Genomic DNA, 17495 nt, shown 5'->3' with positions numbered 1-17495 from the left:
CAAGGTCTCTTTCACAAATGGGGAGAGCTTTGGTTATCTGTTCGGCTCTGTAGAGAGCACTCAATGTCAGCTGTTTTGCATGTTGAAGTTTTCATGACTGCACTCGCTCTGCAACGCTGCCAATACCACTTCTGGCCCAAGTAATCTTTGTGGCTCCAGACTGGGCACGGAGAGTACGGTATCCAGAGCTATTGAGCATGGCCACCGATCTTCCAGTCAGACTGCAAATTAGGGAGGCACTTCTGGTGCAGCAGCAGGGGATGGTTCTCCATCTGAAGCTGTCCAATCTTCGCTTTCCATGTGGCAATAGAGCGGCGGCAGTTGACGGCTTTTGACCTTCCACACGAAGTCTGTGAGTTTATCTTGGCAACCAGGAGTCCCTCCACCAAAATGGTATAAGCTTGTCGGCATCAATTTGTGTCATGGTGTAGAAACAAGTCTCTTGATTTCCTCCACCGACCCTTTTCTGTTACCTGTATCATTAGCTCTTCGGAAGGTATGTATTTCCAGGATGTCGGCTCCGAAAAAGTCGGGGTTGAAGCCTTGCAGGGAATGTGGAGGTTGCATGTCTGTGACTGATCCGCACAATGATTGTCTTTGGTGCCTCAGTTCCGATCACGACTTCCAAGAAGGCAGATCCTGCCAAAAGATGAATACGAAGGCATTGAAGGAACGCGAGGCAAAGCTTTTCTTGGCAAGGTCCATGAAGGAGAGGAAGCAGCACCATCGGTCCTCTTCTGGAAAGTCATCCCATAAGAAGTGACGTCATCGTGACTCCCGACGTCAGTCCAGAAGTCGGTCGAGGTCTCCATCGTCCCGGCACCAAAGGTCTTGGGAAGAGAGTCCGACTGTGTCCCCCTCAACCTGCGACGCCGCAAACGTCCCCGGCCCCGTCAGTCTTTGAAGTTGTGGATCCTCAGTCATCTGGCTTCGCCGGTGCATCCTGAACCTGAAGAGTCCAGCCCGGCACCGGCTCCACAGGCTTATCCTTCGTTCCCGGCTCCGGGTACGGATCCTGCGGCATTCCTTAATGCCATTTTCCAGATTTTTCAAAATATGGCTCCGGGAGGTGGTGCGCCAGCTGGCCCCACTGGTCCCCTGGCTTTCAATCTCGTTCCAGCTCCATATAAACCGATGCCGTTTATACCATTTTGTTTGGCTGGAGATTCAAGTCAGGCCCCTCTGCCGACAGTGCAGCCCTCGACGTCGAGGGAGAGACCTTTGATGCTGGTGTTGGAGGTGATGGGGTCGGATGTCGGCATCGGATGCAGGTGCCTTCTCCATGGCGCTTATGGATCCATCTGCGGCGTCGGTGGATCCGGAGAACCTGTCATGATGCCTTCCCGGCGCCATTCACCGACGTTGCTCTGCTCCATGACTTAGACTTTTAGAGGGGAATATCAGCAGCAATTCCTCGAAGAAGGGGAGATCACTGACCCCCAGGGTGATTTCCCTGGGTTGGACACAGCAAGTGGTCTTGAAACCTCTCAAATATGATCTGCCATCCCCTGATGAATATACAGAGGAGGCAGCCTCTTACCAATCTTATTAGAAAGGCCGCAGCATTTCTGGATCTTCCTTTACCGACAGCGCAGGTGAAGACCAACCTTTCGACTGAGGATTTGCATTCTGCTACAGCCGTGGTGGATCCTCTTTTACCATTTAATGAAGCCCTGATGGATCCGATCGAAGAGGTTTGGAAGAAGCCTGTTTTTTTCTTTGGCTGATAGTAGGTCGGTGGCCAGGCATTATAGATCTGCGCCTGGAGACCCGGAGTTTTTATCCAAACACCCTTCACCAGAGAGCTTGGTGGTGCAAGCATCCTGCTCTTTGAGGTCGGCCCCTGGTTCGTTTCCGGGAGTACCCTCGGACCGGGAATCCAAATGGATGGACCAATCGGCCAGGAAGGTGTGTTCTTTTTGCAGCATGGCTCTAAAATTGCCAATGCAACATGTATTCTGGGCAGGTATATCCATGCCATAATGGATGCGACGAAGACTGTACTTCCGGACATGTGCCAGGATTTGTGTAGTCTTCTTTCGGACGCTCGGGTGGCGGCTACACAGGTTATTCAGACAGGGCTGGATACCACGGACTCTATTGCAAGAGCCATGGGGACTTCCGTTGCCTCCAGACGGCATGCGTGGTTACGCACTTCCGGATTTTCGACAGACGTCCAGTCTATGTTGCTGGATCTGCCCTTTGATGGGGCAAAACTGTTTGGTTCAAAAGCGGACACTTCGCTAGAGCACTTTAAAGAATGTAGGGCCACAGCTAGATCTTTGGGTCTGCAGGCTGCTGCTACCCCATTTCGATCTCTTAGACGGCTGCATGTTTTTGGAAGAGGTTCTTCCTTTCGTGGGAGATCGCAGCAGTCCTCCAGCCTCCCTTATCGCTCATACAGGGGGCGGGGTAGAGTCGGCACAAGAGGTGCCACCCAGCAGCAGCACCCTTCCTCTTCCACTGGAGGCTTACCTCAAGGAAAGAAGCCCTAGTCCTCTCACCATTGTTTCTTATACCTCTCCGGTAGGTGGAGGCTTTCGCTCTTTCTTCCCATATGGGAGTCTATAACAACAGACTTCATCAGTTTGGTGAGAAGAGGTTACGCCCTTCCCTTTCGGGAGATCCCGCCTCACTTCCCTCCCCGTCTTTCCTTTTTGTTCAGAAGATCATCTCTTGCTGTTACAACAGGAGGTTCTCTCCCTATTATTGAAAGGTGCAGTGGGGTTGGTTCCAGAGTAAGAAAGGGGTCAGGGGTGTTATTCCAGGTACTTCCTGATCCCCAAGAAGGATGGTAATCTGAGGCCTATTTTGGACCTGAGGATTTTGAATTGGTTCCTCAAACAGGAGAAATTAAAAATGCTGACTCTATCACAGGTGCTTTTGGTGTTGGACAAGGAGGATTGGATGGTGTCGGTCGGCTTGCAGGATGCTTATTTTCACATTCCCATTCTCAAGTCGCACAGGAAGTATCTCCGGTTTGTTGTAGGATCGCAGCACTACCAGTTTGCGGTCCTTCCTTTTGGTCTTACTTCCGCACCACGGGTCTTCACGAAGGTGATTGCAGTTGTTGCAGCACACCTCAGAAGAAAGGGAGTAGCAGTATTCCCTTACCTGGACGATTGGTTTATCAAAGCTGAGTCTCCGGGGCTTGTGCTGCGTCATCTGCAGCTGACAACCCAGTTGTTGTTCAGTCTGTGTTTTTCAATAAATGTGCCCAAGTCTCACCTAGAGCCCTCTCAACGTCTCCTGTTCATAGGGGCAGTACTGGACACAACATTGAATCGAGCCTTTCCTCCGCCACAGCGGATACGGGACATTCAGGCGCTGGTTCCAATGTTTCAAGAAGGAGCAGTAGTTCCGGTCCTCAAGGTCCTTTGTTTGCTCGGTCTGTTCGCTTCTTGCATTTTGTTGGTCACGCATGCACACTGGCATATGAGGGCTCTTCAGTGGTGCTTCCGCAAGGAGTGGCTTCAGCACAGAGGAGATCTCGGGGAATCGATGAGGGTCTCCAGAGACACTGCAGCGGATCTCCGATGGTGGGCTGTGGAAGGCAACCTTTCTCAAGAGAAGCCGTTCTCGCAGCCAACTCTGGTGGCCACAGTGATAACGGATGCCTCCACCGTAGGGTGGGGAGCTCATCTGGAGGATCTGGAGATCAAGGATCGTTGGTCTCCAGTAGAGCAGAGGTTTCATATTAATCTGCTGGAACTACGGGCGATTCGTTTGGCCCTCAAGGCCTTCCTCCCTTCCCTTTGCGGTCAGTCAGTTCAGATTCTGATGGACAACACAACTGCGATTTGGTATATCAACAAACGGGGGCGTAGGGTCGTACCTTCTTTGCAGAGAGGCTCTGCGACTCTGGTCCCGGGTGCGGGACCATCGGCTTTGTGTAGTGGCAAACCATTTGGCCGGGGTCCTAAACGTACATGCGGACAAGCTCAGTCGCTTCTTCTCGGACAACCACGAGTGGTGTCTGCATCCGGATCTAGTTCTTTACATCTTCCGGATGTTTTTTTTTCCCTGAATAGACCTCTTTGCCACTCGAGAATGCGCATTGTCAGTCGTTATGCAGCCTCCAGTATCCGATGCAAGGAGCGTTGGGGGGCGCGTTTCAGATGTCCTGGTGCGACCAGTTGCTTTACGCGTTTCCTCCCATACCCTTGATTCCTCGGGTTTTGAGGAAGATTCGGCAAGACCGGGCCCAAGTCATTCTGAAAGCTCTGGATTGGCCATGAAGGGTGTGGTATGCAGACCTTCTCCGACTCACTGTACCCTCCGCTCCGTCTCCCTCTCAGGGCAGACCTCCTTTCGCAGGGGCAGGTTCGACACACCACCTCCAAAGCCTGCAGCTTCATGCCTGGCGATCGAACGGGGCAACCGGAGTTCCTTTTCTCTCCCACCGAAGGTGGTGGACGTTCTTTTATCAGCCAGACGACACTCCACCAAGTTGGTCTATGCAAGTAGGTGGGATAATTTTGTTCGTTGGTGTGGGGAGAAGAAAATGTATCCCTTAAGTGCCCATCTTTCTGATGTTTTGTTGTTCGCGTTGTCATTGGCTCAGCGTGGTTGTGCTTTGCCCACGGTTAAGGGCTATCTTTCGGCCCTTTCGACTTTTTTTTATATCTTCCAGATCAGCCCTCCCTATTCAGATCTCCTTTGGTTGTTCGATTTTTGAGGGGGCTTACTACTAAATTTCCTCCCAGGCCTTTTATTATGCCGCAGTGGGACTTGAATTTGGTGTTGACTTCCTTGCTGCCCATTAGGATATTTGTTTTTCAAAACGGTGGCCATCACTTCGGCTAGACGTGTTAGCAAACTGCAGGCTCTTTCTGCTCACCCGCCTTTCACCACTTTTTATAAGGATTAGGTGGTTTTGAGGACCAGGGTGGCTTTCCTCCCCAAGGTGGTGTCTCCATTTCACTTGGGACAATCAATAACTCTCTTGACGTTCTACCCTCCTCCTCATCCATCTAAGGAGGAGGAAAGACTCCATCGTCTGGACCCTAAGAGGGCTCTCAGTTTTTATGTCGACAGGACGAGAGAGTTCCGGTTGGATGAACAACTCTTTATTGGATACGTGAGGAAGGGGAAGGCCGTCCACAAGAGAGCGATCTCCAGGTGGGCCGTTCTTTGTATTAAAATATGTTACTCATTGGCAAAGAAGGATCCTCCTGAGGGGATCAGGGCTCATTCCACCAGGGCCAAGTCAACCTCTTCGGCTTTGGCCAGAGGTGTTCTGATGGTGGACATCTGCAAGGCTGTGACTTGGTCTTCCCTCTACACCTTTGTGAAGCATTATTGTTTGGATGCAGAGGTGCGAATGGATGGCAATTTTGCGCGGTCGGTGCTGCAGGATTTCCTGGTTTGACCAGACAGACACCCTCCGAGGTGGTACTGCTTTGGGACTCTATTCATTAGGTGAGGAATCCACAGGTAGTTGTATCCATCAGAAGAGCAAGTTACTTACCTTCGGTAACGCTTTTTCTGGTGGATATATTAGCTACCTGTGGATTCCTCACGGTCCCTCCCGCCTCCCAGTTGTCTGTCTGGTCATACCAGGATCGGCATGGGTGTGAGTGCTACGCTTTGGCTAAGAAGTTTTTTTTAAAAAAAATACGTATTTTTATTTATATTTTTGCCAACTTCATAGGGATTCGAGAGGTACCCATAGTTTGTGGGTTCCCCTGGAGGAGAACAAGAATTTATCCCAGACGACTCGGAGAGGCATCGGTCGACTGCACCATCGGCTTCAGTGGGGCCTATTCACCCAAGGTCTGATTCGGACCCTTTTTCCTATGGGGAGGAATTGGATGGATCCCTGGACCATTATGAATACCAGGATGACCATGCTGTGGACTGGGAACAGGATTTGGGTGAAGCCAGTGGTCTGGATACTTCTCCTGACGCTGGCATGCTGTCTCCTCCTAGTGTGGCTACGGCGGAGGAAGCAACTTACAGTATGGTGGTCAGTAGGGCAGCTGAGGTCCTCAGCCTTGAGCTACCTACTGTGGAAGTCAGGTCTAATCTCCTGACTGAGGTGCTTCAGCCTGGGGCTTCTACTTCAGAACCCCTTCTCTCATTCAATGAGGCCCTCACCGATGTCCTTTTGGGTACATGGTCCAAACCCAACACAGGGGCTCCTGTGAACAGGACTCTTGCTAGCCGCCATTGGCCTGCACCGACTGACCCAAAATTCCTGTCCCAACACCCCACTCCTGAGAGTCGTGTTATCCAGGCTTCCACTTCTTCAGGCGCATTCCCTTCCGTACCCCAGGATAGTGAATCCAAAAGGCTGGAACAATTTGCCAAGAAGTTGTTTTCTTCCTGCAGCCTCGCACTGCGGTCTGTGAACACTGCATGTTTTTTGTGACGTTATACCCACTCCCTGTGGGTTACAGTTGCGCAAGTCCTGCCGCAGATACCGGAGGAGGCCCGTGCTATCGTCTCCCAAGCAGTGAAAGATGGGAGAGATGCAGAAAAGTTCACTATCCGTTGTGGGCGGGATACGAGAGACTTTATGGGCAGATCGGTTGCAACAACAGTGGTCTTACGGCGCCATGCCTGGTTACGCACTTGTGGCTTCTCGGGGGATGTCAAACAGTCACTCATGGACATGCCCTTTGATGGCACCCGTCTCTTTGGAGACAAAGCGGACTCTGCCTTGGAGAGATTCAATGATTCCCAGTCTACGGCTCGGACCCTTGGTCTTTCCTCCGCCACTCGCCCACCACATTCAGCTTTTCATCCATTTCGTGGAACACGGAAGGGGCACCCTGTCATGTCCTCAACCCAGCCATCGTGCCACGCACGCTGGGCAGCCTATGCATGGCCGAGGTCGTGGAATTCCACGTGGCTGTGAGACAGGGAACCATAGGTCTGTCCATTCCGCCTCTGCCCCCCCCACCCCCCCCCCCTCCCCGCTGCAGTCTCCAAACCCTCCTAGTCCCGGCACTCCTACCCAGTTAGGGGCAGGATCCGCCATCACCTGCCCCTCTGGGAACTTATCACCACTGATGGGTGGGTTTTGCAGATCATTCGGAAGGGCTACTCCTCCCCACCCTCCTTTGGAATCTGCAGCACCACACATGCCACCATCCTCCCATCATCTTCCGGAGGATCATTTTGTGCTTCTCCACCAGGAAGTCATGGCTCTCTTGGCCAAGGGAGCTATAGAAAGAGTCCCTGTGCCAGAAGTGGGTCGTGGTTGTTATTCCTGCTACTTTCTTATACCAACGAAGGACAAGGGCTTACATCCAATCCTAGACTTTCGGGTCCTGAACTACTTCCTCAAGAAGGAGCAATTAAAAATGGTCACCCTGGCTCAGGTTCTTTCTGCCTTAGACCCATGAGACTGGATGGTAGCGTTGGACTTGCAGGACGCTTATTTTCACATCCCCATCCTGCCTGCCCACAGACGTTAACTACGATTCATGGTAGGTCACGAGCACTTTCAGTTTACCATGCTCCTTTTCGGCCTTACCACCGCCCCTCTGGTGTCCACAAAAATTATGGCGGTGGCTGCAGCTCATCTGTGCAGGTTAGGGGTCTCAGTTTTCCTCTACCTCAATGACTGGCTGTTGAAGGCGCCTTCTCCCCAGACAGTCGTCTCTCACCTTCAGACTATGGCGAACCTCCTGCACAAGCTGGGGTTCACTATAAACATGCCGAAGTCACACCTGACTCCCTCTCAGACGCTCACTTTCATTGGAGCTGTTCTGGATACAGTGCGATTTCTCGCTTATTCTCCAGACAAGCGAGTCCAAGACCTTCAGGCTATGATTCAGATCTTTCTTTCAGCCTCGGTCTTGGGTTTCGGTGAGTGTGAGCCTGCTATGCCTCATGGCCTCCTGTCTCCTGCTAGTACACATGCCAGATGGCATATGCGCACTCTGCAGTGGGACCTAAAGTTCCAGTGGGCGCAGCATCAGGGAAATCGCTCAGACATGGTCCATATCTCGGAGGGGACTGCGAAAGACCTGCAGTGGTGGCTTTAGAATCCAAATTGTGTCAACAGCAGATCCCTCTCCCTTCCCCAACCAGATCTCTCTATAGTGACAGATGCGTCACTTGTGGGTTGGTGTGGCCACTTGGGAGAAGCAGAGATCAGAGGCCTCTGGTTTCCGGCGGAGTCGGGCTCCACATAAAAATGCTGGAGCTCCGGGCAATCAGGCTTAGGTCAAAAACATTCCTTCCCTCTCTAAGGGAAAGTGGTGCAGGTGTTCACAGACAACACTACCGCCATGTGGTACTCCAACAGACAACTCGGGGTAGGGTCCTGGACCCTTTGTCAGGAAGCACTACGCCTCTGGACATGGCTGGAATATCAGGGCATTACGCTGATGGTTGAACATCTGGCAGGCTCTCAACGCCAGAGCAGACAAACTCAGCCACTGACACACAGTCGATCACGAATGGCGTCTCTATCTGGAGGTGACGCAAGGTCTCAAGTGGGGAGAGCCTTGGTTAGATCTGTTTGCCTCCGCAGAGAACACGCAATGTCAGCTGTTTTGCACGTTGGAATTTTTGAAGACTGCACTCGCTCGGAGACGCTTTTCATCTCGAGTGGAGCTCCAGCCTCCTGTACGCCTTCCCGTCTAGCCCTCTTCTACCCAGAGTTCTCAAGAAAATCAAGTACGACCGGGCCCAAGTTATCTTGGTGGCTCCGGACTGGGCTTGAAGAGTGTGGTATCCAGAGCTATTGAGCATGTCCATCCATCCTCCACTCAGACTGCCTCTTTGGGCGGATCTTCTGTCACAGCAGCAGGAGACGGTTCTCCACCGGCACCTGTCCAACCTCCACCTTCATGCGTGGAGATTGAGCTGCAACAGTTGAATGCATTTGCCCTTCCACCCAAAGTCTGCAATGTTTCTTGGCAGCCAGGCATCCATCGACTAAAACTGTATATGCCTGTCGTTGGAATAAATCTTGTGGCATGGTGTACCAACAAATCTGTTGATCACATTTGTGCCCCTCTGTCAGAGGTTCTTCTGTTCATTATTTAGCCCAGCAGGGCTCTGCTTTGGGCACCCTTAAAGGTTACCTGATCAGCCCTCACTCTTTAAATCTCCTATTGTCAGTAGGTTCTTAAAAGGGCTCACCCACTTAATTATCTCCCACTCCATTTATTATGCCTCAGTGGGATCTTAATCTTGTACTTACTTATTTAATGTGTACCCCCTTTGAGCCAATGCATAATTGTCCCTTGCGGATCCTCACATTCAAACTGTCTTTCTTTGTCGCTATCACCTCTGCTTGCAGGGTGAGTGAGCTCCAGGTGCTTTCTTCAATGCCTCCAAACTTGTCTGTACACCCTGACAAAGTGGTGTTACGCATTAGAGCTTCATTCCTTCCTAAGGTATTTACACCATTTTATGTAGGCCAGTCCATCACTTTGCCTACCTTCTACACACTCCCACACCCTTCCCATGAGAAGGGGAGAGACTCCACTGTCTGGACCCAAAAAGAGTGTTGGTGTTCTACCTCCATTGTACTAAAGATTTCCAGGTGGACAATCAACTCTTTGGCTATGTGGGTGCTAAGAAAGGGAAGGCGGTGCAAAAGCATATCATCTCTCGATGGGTGCTTCTTTGCATCAAAATGTGCTACACTTTGGCTAAAAAGCAACCTCCTGAAGGCTTGCGTTCTCATTCCAACAGAGAAATTGCGGCTTCCACTGCGTTAGCACGCGGAGTTCCTGTCCTGGATATCTGTCGGGCAGCTACATGGGCATCCCTGCACACGTTTGATAAGCATTACTGCCTGGATAGTCAGGTCCGTCGAGGCGGCTACTTTGGTCGTTCAGTCCTGCAAGACATTCTAGTATGATCTTTGTTCGCAGCCCACCACATAGGATGGCATTGCTTGGGTATCAATTCTAAGGTAAGGAATCTGCAACTAGAAGTCTCTATCAGATGTACAGGTTAGTTGCCTTCGGTATTCGAAATATCTGGTGGGAGACACATTCTAGTTGCAGCTTCCTTACCGCCCGCCCATCCTCCCCGCTTTGCGAAATTATTTCTGGGGACAGGTGTTCCACCCTTTCAGGTCCTTAGCTCTGTCACACCAATCTCAGTGTTCTTAGCGGCTCTGCGCTCTGGCGTGGAAAGTCGTTAAAAGAAACTGACATCACTGCGGGAGGGCGGCGTCAGTGTACTACTCCAGACGTCATCAAGGCATCAGTCGATGCCTGCGGAGTCGAACAACGCCGCCTACAGACGCCCAAGGGTATTGCTCGCAGCAAAATCTCCAGATACAGTCTAACGCCTGGGGGGAAATTCTAAGGTAAGGAATCTGCAACTAGAATATGTCTCTACCAGATATTTCATTACCGAAGGTAAGTAATTTGTACTTTAGGCCATTTGTGAGCTTGCATAAGGGGTCGCACCCCTTATCAGTATAAAGGTTTTAAAAAAAAAAAAAAAAAACCCTGGTTTCTAGTGGCTTCTGCACCCCACCCCCTGCCAAAAGGGGCAGATCGGCCTAATTAATAAAGGCCAATCTGCCCCCTGGGGGGGTGGGGGGGGGGGGCAGAAATGATCTTTTAAAAAAATTGCTTGAGGGGGGAACAACCCTTGCCTAAGGGGTCACTCCTGTTCTCAATATAAATAAAAGCATCCCTGGTGCCTAATGGCTTCTGCCCTCCCTGGGGGCAGATCAGCCTATTTCTGATGGATACAACTACCTGTGGATTCCTCACCTAATGAATACTCCCATTGCGCCAGCGTTCGACGGAAATCTTCTTCCTAGCTTCTGCACGTCGACGAGGACGTCACAGTTGCCCACGCGACGCTGTCTGACGTCATACAGGCAATAAGAGGTCCTCGCCGACGTCAGTTCACTTTTTTCCGTGCCATTCGAAACGGTTATCTTAGAGGGAGCTACTGTTGCTGTTCGACAGTGAGTGTGTTTTTTGGATCTATTTTTTTCTTTGCGATTACAATGTCGCAAAGAAAGTCAGGATTCAAGCCCTGCCGTGAGTGTGGGGGCAAAATGTCGGTAACTAACTAAGACTGTTTGTGTTGTCTTAGTTCCGATCATGATGTTGACAAGTGCGATTCGTGTCAACATATGAATCCTAAGGCCCTGAAAGAGCGCGAGGCTAAGCTTTTTCTGGCGAAGTCGAAAAGGAAGGAAAAGAGATGTCATCGAAAATCCTCGTCACCAAAGTCTCATCGGCGTCATCGGGACTCCCGGCGTCATCGAGAATCATGGCGCCGGTCGAGTAAAGAGAGGTCGAGGTCACTATCAACTCGACGTCTGAAGACTTGGGAGGTCAGTCCCACTGTCACTCCCCATCCGTCGACGCCGTTGCCTTCTCCAGCCTCACCGACTTCGCCCGGGTCATCGGGCCAACCACCTTCAGTGTTTGAGGTTCCACAGCCTCAAATATGTTCTCCGTCGTTGCAGATGTCGAGGTCGGTGTCGCCTTCGAACCAGGCACCCCAGTACCAGGCTTTCCCGGCCCCTGGAGCTGATAGTACCGCATTTTTAAATGCAATGTTTTCCATCTTCCAGCAGATGGCTCCAGGTGGTGGACCGGCTGGTCCTTCGGGCCCTTTGGCCTTCAACATGGGTGCTCCGGCTCCGCTTCAACCGGCACCCTTTATGCCCTTTCTCCCCCTGGGGAACGTGGGCTCGGCGCCGGTATCGGCTCCGGTGGCTCCTGAGACTTTGGCTCCGGTGGCTTCGATGTTTCAACCAGTGGCGCCGTCTAGACCTCCTGCAACTCCGAAGCAGTCTTCTCTCCATGCGACTCCTCGATCGGCGTCGTTCTTCAACATCAGCTGACGCCATGTCGACGCCGAGGATAGAGGAGAGGCTGCACTCGAGGAGGCTTGCTCTCCACCTCCTTGAAGAGCAGGAGTACCAGAGACAAAACATGGAGGAAGGAGAGATTGAGGACTCTCGTGAGGGTCTCCATGGGCTGGACACTGCTAGTGGCCTAGATACTTCCCCCGAGTGGGACTTGTCATCTCCTGGGGAGTATACAGAAGAGGTGGCCACTTTTTATTCTGTTATCAGGAAGGCAGCTAGCTTCTTGGATCTTCCTTTGCCGGTAACTGAAGCCAAGCAGAATTTGTTGACAGAGGTGTTGCACCTGGCCTCTACATCGGCAGAACCACTTTTGCCGTTCAATGAGGCTTTGCTGGACCCTGTTTTGGAAGTCTGGAAGAAGCCGGGGTCTTCTTCAGCTGTCAATAGATCTGTGGCTAGGAGGTATCGGGCTGCACCGGCTGACCCTGGTTTTCTTACCAGACATCCAACACCTGAAAACTTGGTGGTCCAGGCTTCCTGCTCGGCAAGGTCTGCTCCTGGCTCTTTTCCATCTGTGCCCTCGGATAGAGACTCCAAGAAGATGGACATGGCACCCAAAAAGGTGTTCTCTTCATGTAGCACGGCATTGAAGTCCACCAATGCTACATGTATTTTAGGAAGATACATTTATGCCCTGATGGACGAGATTGCATCAACGCATACGGAGGTCCCTCAGGGGCTGTTAAATCTAGTATTGGACGCTCAGGCAGCTGCAACTCTGGTTATCCAATCTGGGTTGGATACAACTGACTCCATTGCTAGGGCAATGGGCACTGCTGTAGTTACGAGGAGGCAGGCTTGGCTTCGTAACTCATGATTTTCCTCTGATGTGCAGTCGACCCTACTGGACCTTCCTTTTGTTGGGAACAAGCTCTTTGGTGCCAAGGCGGATTCGGCCTTAGAGAGGTTCAAGGAGAGAAGGGCCACGGCCAAGTCGCTGGGCTTGCAAGCCACTTCTTCTGCCTCCTCCAGATTTTTTAGGAGGATTTGATTGTGGCTCCTCCTCCTCCTCCTCCTCCTCCTCCTTTCGAGGGAAATTCCAGAAGCCTACCTCTGCTCTCTCCTATAGATCTTTTAGAGGGAGGGGTAGGGTCCGTACCAGGGGAGCCTCTCAGCAGCACTCTGCCTTTTCCTCTTCCTCTGGAGGGGTGCAGCAGGGGAAGCAGCCTTGGGCTTCCACCAATTCCCACTCACTCCACTCCTGTAGGGGGGAGGTTACTGAATTTTCTCCACAAGTGGGAGGTCATAACTTCAGACTCCTGGGTTACCAGCATTGTGAGAAAAGGCTACACCCTTCCCTTTTGGGACTTTCCGCCCGCCCATCTTCTTGTTCAGAAGAACACCTCCTGTTGTTGGAACAGGAGGTTCAAGTCCTCCTTTCAAAGGGCTCGGTGGAGTTGGTTCCAGAGCAATAAAGGGGTCAAGGTTGTTATTCAAGGTACTTCCTGATTCCCAAGAAGGATGGTCGTTTGAGACAAATCCTGGACCTAAGGATCTTGAATTGGTTCCTCAAACAGGAAAAGTTCAAGATGCTGACCCTAGCTCAGGTGCTTTTGGCACTGAACAATGGAGATTGGATGGTGTCTGTCGACTTGCAGGATGCTTACTTTCATATCCTGATACTCAGGTCGCACAGGAAGTATCTCCGTTTTGTGGTGGGGTCGCAGCACTATCAGTTTGCGGTCCTCCCGTTTGGTCTTACTTCAGCACCTCGAGTCTTCACGAAGGTGATGTCGGTGGTTGCGGCAGAGCTCAGAAGGAATGGGATAGCAGTATTTCCTTATCTAGACGACTGGTTGATCAAAGCCAGGTCTTCGGAGCTCGTGTTGCATCACCTGCAGTCGACAACCCAGTTGTTGTTCGACCTGGGCTTTTGGGTGAACATGCCCAAATCTCACCTAGAGCCCTCTCAGCGCCTCCTGTTCATAGGGGCAGTACCGGATACAACATTGAACCGAGCCTTTCCTCCGCCTCAGCGGATTCAGGACATTCAGGCGTTGGTTCCAATGTTTCAAAGTGGAGCAGTCATTCCAGTCCTCAAGGTCCTACGTCTGCTCGGTCTGTTTGCTTCTTGCATACTGTTGGTCATGCATGCTCGCTGGCACATGAGGGCTCCTCAGTGGTGCCTCCGAAGGCAGTGATCTCAACACAAAGGGGATCTCGAAGGCTCGGTGAGAATCTCCAGAGATGCTGCCATGGATTTGAAATGGTGGATTGCGGACGGCAATCTTTCCAGAGGAAGGCCGTTCTCGCAAGCTACGTCTGTGGCCACAGTAATAACGGATGCTTCCACTCTAGGGTGGGGAGCTCATCTGTGGGACCTGGAGATCAAGGGACTTTGGTCTCCAGTAGAACAGGTGTTTCATATCAATCTGTTGGAGTTACGGGCTGTACGTCTGGCTCTCAAGGCCTTCCTCCCGTCCCTTCTTGGTCAGTCGGTTCAGGTCCTGACGGACAACACTACTGCGATGTGGTATATAAACAAACAGGGAGGGGTAGGGTCGTACCTTCTCTGCAGCGAAGCTCTACGGCTATGGTCCTGGGCAAAGGACCATCAGATTTGCTTGGTAGCAAATCATCTGGCCGGAGTCTTGAACGTACGTGCGGACAATCTGTCGCCATTTCTCGGCCGATCACGAGTGGCGTCTCCATCCAGATCAAGTTCGGTTAATCTTCCAGATGTGGGGGTTTCTTCGGATAGATCTGTTTGCCATCCGGGAGAACTCGCACTGCCCGTTATTCTGCAGCCTCCAGTATCCGGTACAAGGAGCTTTGGGGGATGCGTTTCAGATGACCTGGTGCGACCAGTTGCTTTACGCGTTTCCCCCCATACCCTTGATTCCTTGTGTGTTGAATAAAATTCGCCAAGACCGGGCTCAATTCATCTTAATTGCTCCGGATTGGCCAAGGAGGGTGTGGTACTCGGACCTTCTCCAACTCTCACTGTGCCCTCCGCTCCGTCTCCCTCTCAGGGCAGACCTCCTCTCGCAGTCGCATGGGCAGGTTTTACACCCCCACCTCCAGAGCCTGCACCTTTATGCCTGGAGATTGAACGGGGCAACCTGAGTTCTTTCTCTCTCCTGCCTGATGTAGTGGATGTTATCTTATCGGCCAGGCGACACTCTACTAAATCTATCTACGCTAATAGGTGGTCTAAATTTGTGGTTTGGTGTGGAGAGAGGCAGATTGATCCCTTACGTGCTCATTTGTCAGATGTTTTATCTTTTGCTTTGTCTTTAGCACAGAGGGGTTGTGCAGTGGCTACTGTTAAGGGTTACTTGTCTGCCTTGTCAGCCTTTCTCTGTCTTCCAGACCAGCCTTCTTTATTTAAATCACCAATAGTACTTAGATTCTTGAAGGGCCTTATGAATAAAATCCCTCCAACTACTTTCGTTATGGCTCAATGGGATTTGACTGTGGTTCTAACTTTCCTTATGGGGGTCCCCTTTTGAGCCTATGCATTCTTGCCCCATAAGATTATTGGTTCTTAAAACGGTTTTCCTGGTTGCAATTACCTCTGCAAGGAGAGTGAGTGAGTTGCAGGCTCTATCGGTAAAACCCCCTTATACATCTTTTTATGGGGATAAGGTGGTGTTGAGGACGAAGGCTGCTTTCCTTCCGAAGGTTGTTTCACCCTTTCATTTGGCCCAGACAATTACTCTATCCACGTTTTATCCTCCGCCTCATCCGTCAAAGGAAGAAGAGAGACTACACCGCTTGGACCCAAAGAGGGCGCTAAGCTTTTATATAGACAGGACAAAGGATTTCAGGCTGGAGGATCAGCTTTTCATCGGATACGTGGGAAAGAGGAGAGGAAAGGCAGTCCACAAGAGAACACTCTCCAGGTGGGTTGCTCTTTGCATTAAAATGTGTTGCTCTTTAGCAAAGAAGGATCCTCCTGATGGTATAAGAGCTCATTCCACCAGAGCTAAGTCGGCCTCTTCGACCTTGGCTAGGGGTGTTCCTGTGGTCGACATCTGCAAGGCCGCAACTTGGTCATCCCTTCATACTTTTGCGAAGCATTACTGCTTGGACTCTGAGGTCAGAAGGGATGGCCATTTTGCACGGTCAGTGCTGCAGGATTTCTTGGTTTGACCATTCAGGCACCCACCACCGAGTGCGGTACTGCTTTGGGACTCTATTCATTAGTTGAGGAATCCACAGGTAGTTGTATCCATCAGAAGAATGAGTTACTTACCTTTGGTAGCGACTTTTCTGGTGGATACATTAGCTACCTGTGGATTCCTCACGGTCCCACCCGCCTCCCCGTTGCCTGTTTGGTCTAACCAAGTAATTCTTGAGTGTGCTCCTCTTGGTTTTGAGGATTTGTATATATTATGTATATATGTTTATATCTATATATATAGTTAATATATTTATTTACTTGTTTAAAAAAAAAATGGTAGGTTGAATTCTCAGAATGATGTGTTTGTTTGGAATATCATTAAATATTACTATTGTTCTTTCATCTCAATGGCCTATTATTCTCAGGCACGTAAAAAATGTTGGTACTGACGTCGGCACGTCGGCGAGGACCTCTTATTGCCTGTATGACGTCAAACGGCATCGCGTGGGCAACTGCTCGTCGACGTGCAGAAGCTAGGAAGAAGATTTCCGTTGAATGCTGGCGCAATGGGAGTATTCATTAGGTGAGGAATCCACAGGAAGCTAATGTGTCCACCAGAAAAGTCGCTACCAAAGGTAAGTAACTCATTCTTTAATAGCATTATGTCCATGGCAGTGAAGGGCTTAAGGACATGAAGACAACACCCGCTTTAGCAAGAGGTTTCTGTTGACCCGGTGACAAAGTTGATGCAGGATACATTTGGGACTTTCCTATGGTAGTAGTATGACTGTTTTGCCATTATCATGCTTTTGAATACTCTATTTGAGATTTAAGGTGACATTGCTATTTGCGTGCCCTCCACTTGAACGTCATATTGGTTCTGCATGGAATAGTTACAAGGTGTATTTTCTCTTCTAGGGAATGACGGCTCCAAACGGGAATGAACAAGAAGGAACTGACCATTTTTATCTCACGAAGAAAGAGGGGACATAAACATGGACTATGTTATGAATTTAGAGTTTGATAGGTTATGTGGAATACCCCTTCCCTAAGATTTCTGTGAAATAAAGGTTTTTTTTTCTAATTGTAAAGGCTGCTGATTAATAAAATGGACAAAGGAAATGCATAATCCATGGCTCCGGTCTTGAGATTGAATCATAGTTCATAATTTCAATAATTATCAAAAGTAAATGTGCTTTGCTAATGTGTCCCTCATTAGTGCTGACCTACCATTAGTATTTTTTAGTGAAAGCTAACTACCCAACTGCATCTCCAATAACTTTTTTTTAACCAGTTTTAAATTGCATTTTCAATATCACAATCTTGAATAAATTACATCTATGAAAGTTACATTATCATTAGTAAAATCTGCAATCCAGCTACATCGTCATTAATAAAATAGTTTCACATCAGTATCAGCAGGAGTCCTTGGTTCAGTCCTTAAACAGCAACATTGGAAAAAACAAGTCATGTGTTGATGTTAACTCACATTCTGCCATTACCATAAGTGCTATTCAATCTTCCTATCTCAAGCAGGTACTGCAAACATTGAAAATCAACAGTGACATCCATGAAGCTATAATGGCCACTAGGAAGCTATTCGGGGACATC

At 50.2% G+C, this 17495-nt stretch overlaps 1 protein-coding gene across 7 annotated transcripts in view; it reads left to right on the top strand.

The window, feature by feature from the left end:
• Nucleotides 1-17013, top strand: part of LOC138257057 (E3 ubiquitin-protein ligase TRIM39-like) — a 277109-nt gene extending 260096 nt beyond the window's left edge. For all 7 annotated transcript variants that reach the window (XR_011198354.1, XR_011198369.1, XR_011198348.1 and 4 more), the window contains one exon: nt 16803-17013. Coding sequence is in view for 1 of the 7 variants with exons in the window: in XM_069205885.1 (XP_069061986.1) it covers nt 16803-16828 (26 nt within the window). In the remaining 6 variants the exon portion in view is untranslated. The remainder of the gene's footprint in view (nt 1-16802) is intronic.
• The last annotated feature ends 482 nt before the right edge of the window (nt 17014-17495 follow it).

The sequence above is a fragment of the Pleurodeles waltl genome, chromosome 1_1 (genome assembly GCF_031143425.1).
Source record: "Pleurodeles waltl isolate 20211129_DDA chromosome 1_1, aPleWal1.hap1.20221129, whole genome shotgun sequence".
Taxonomy (NCBI): Eukaryota; Metazoa; Chordata; class Amphibia; order Caudata; family Salamandridae; genus Pleurodeles; species Pleurodeles waltl.
Note: the sequence above shows the minus strand (reverse complement) of the source record. Positions and strands in the feature narration are given on the sequence as shown.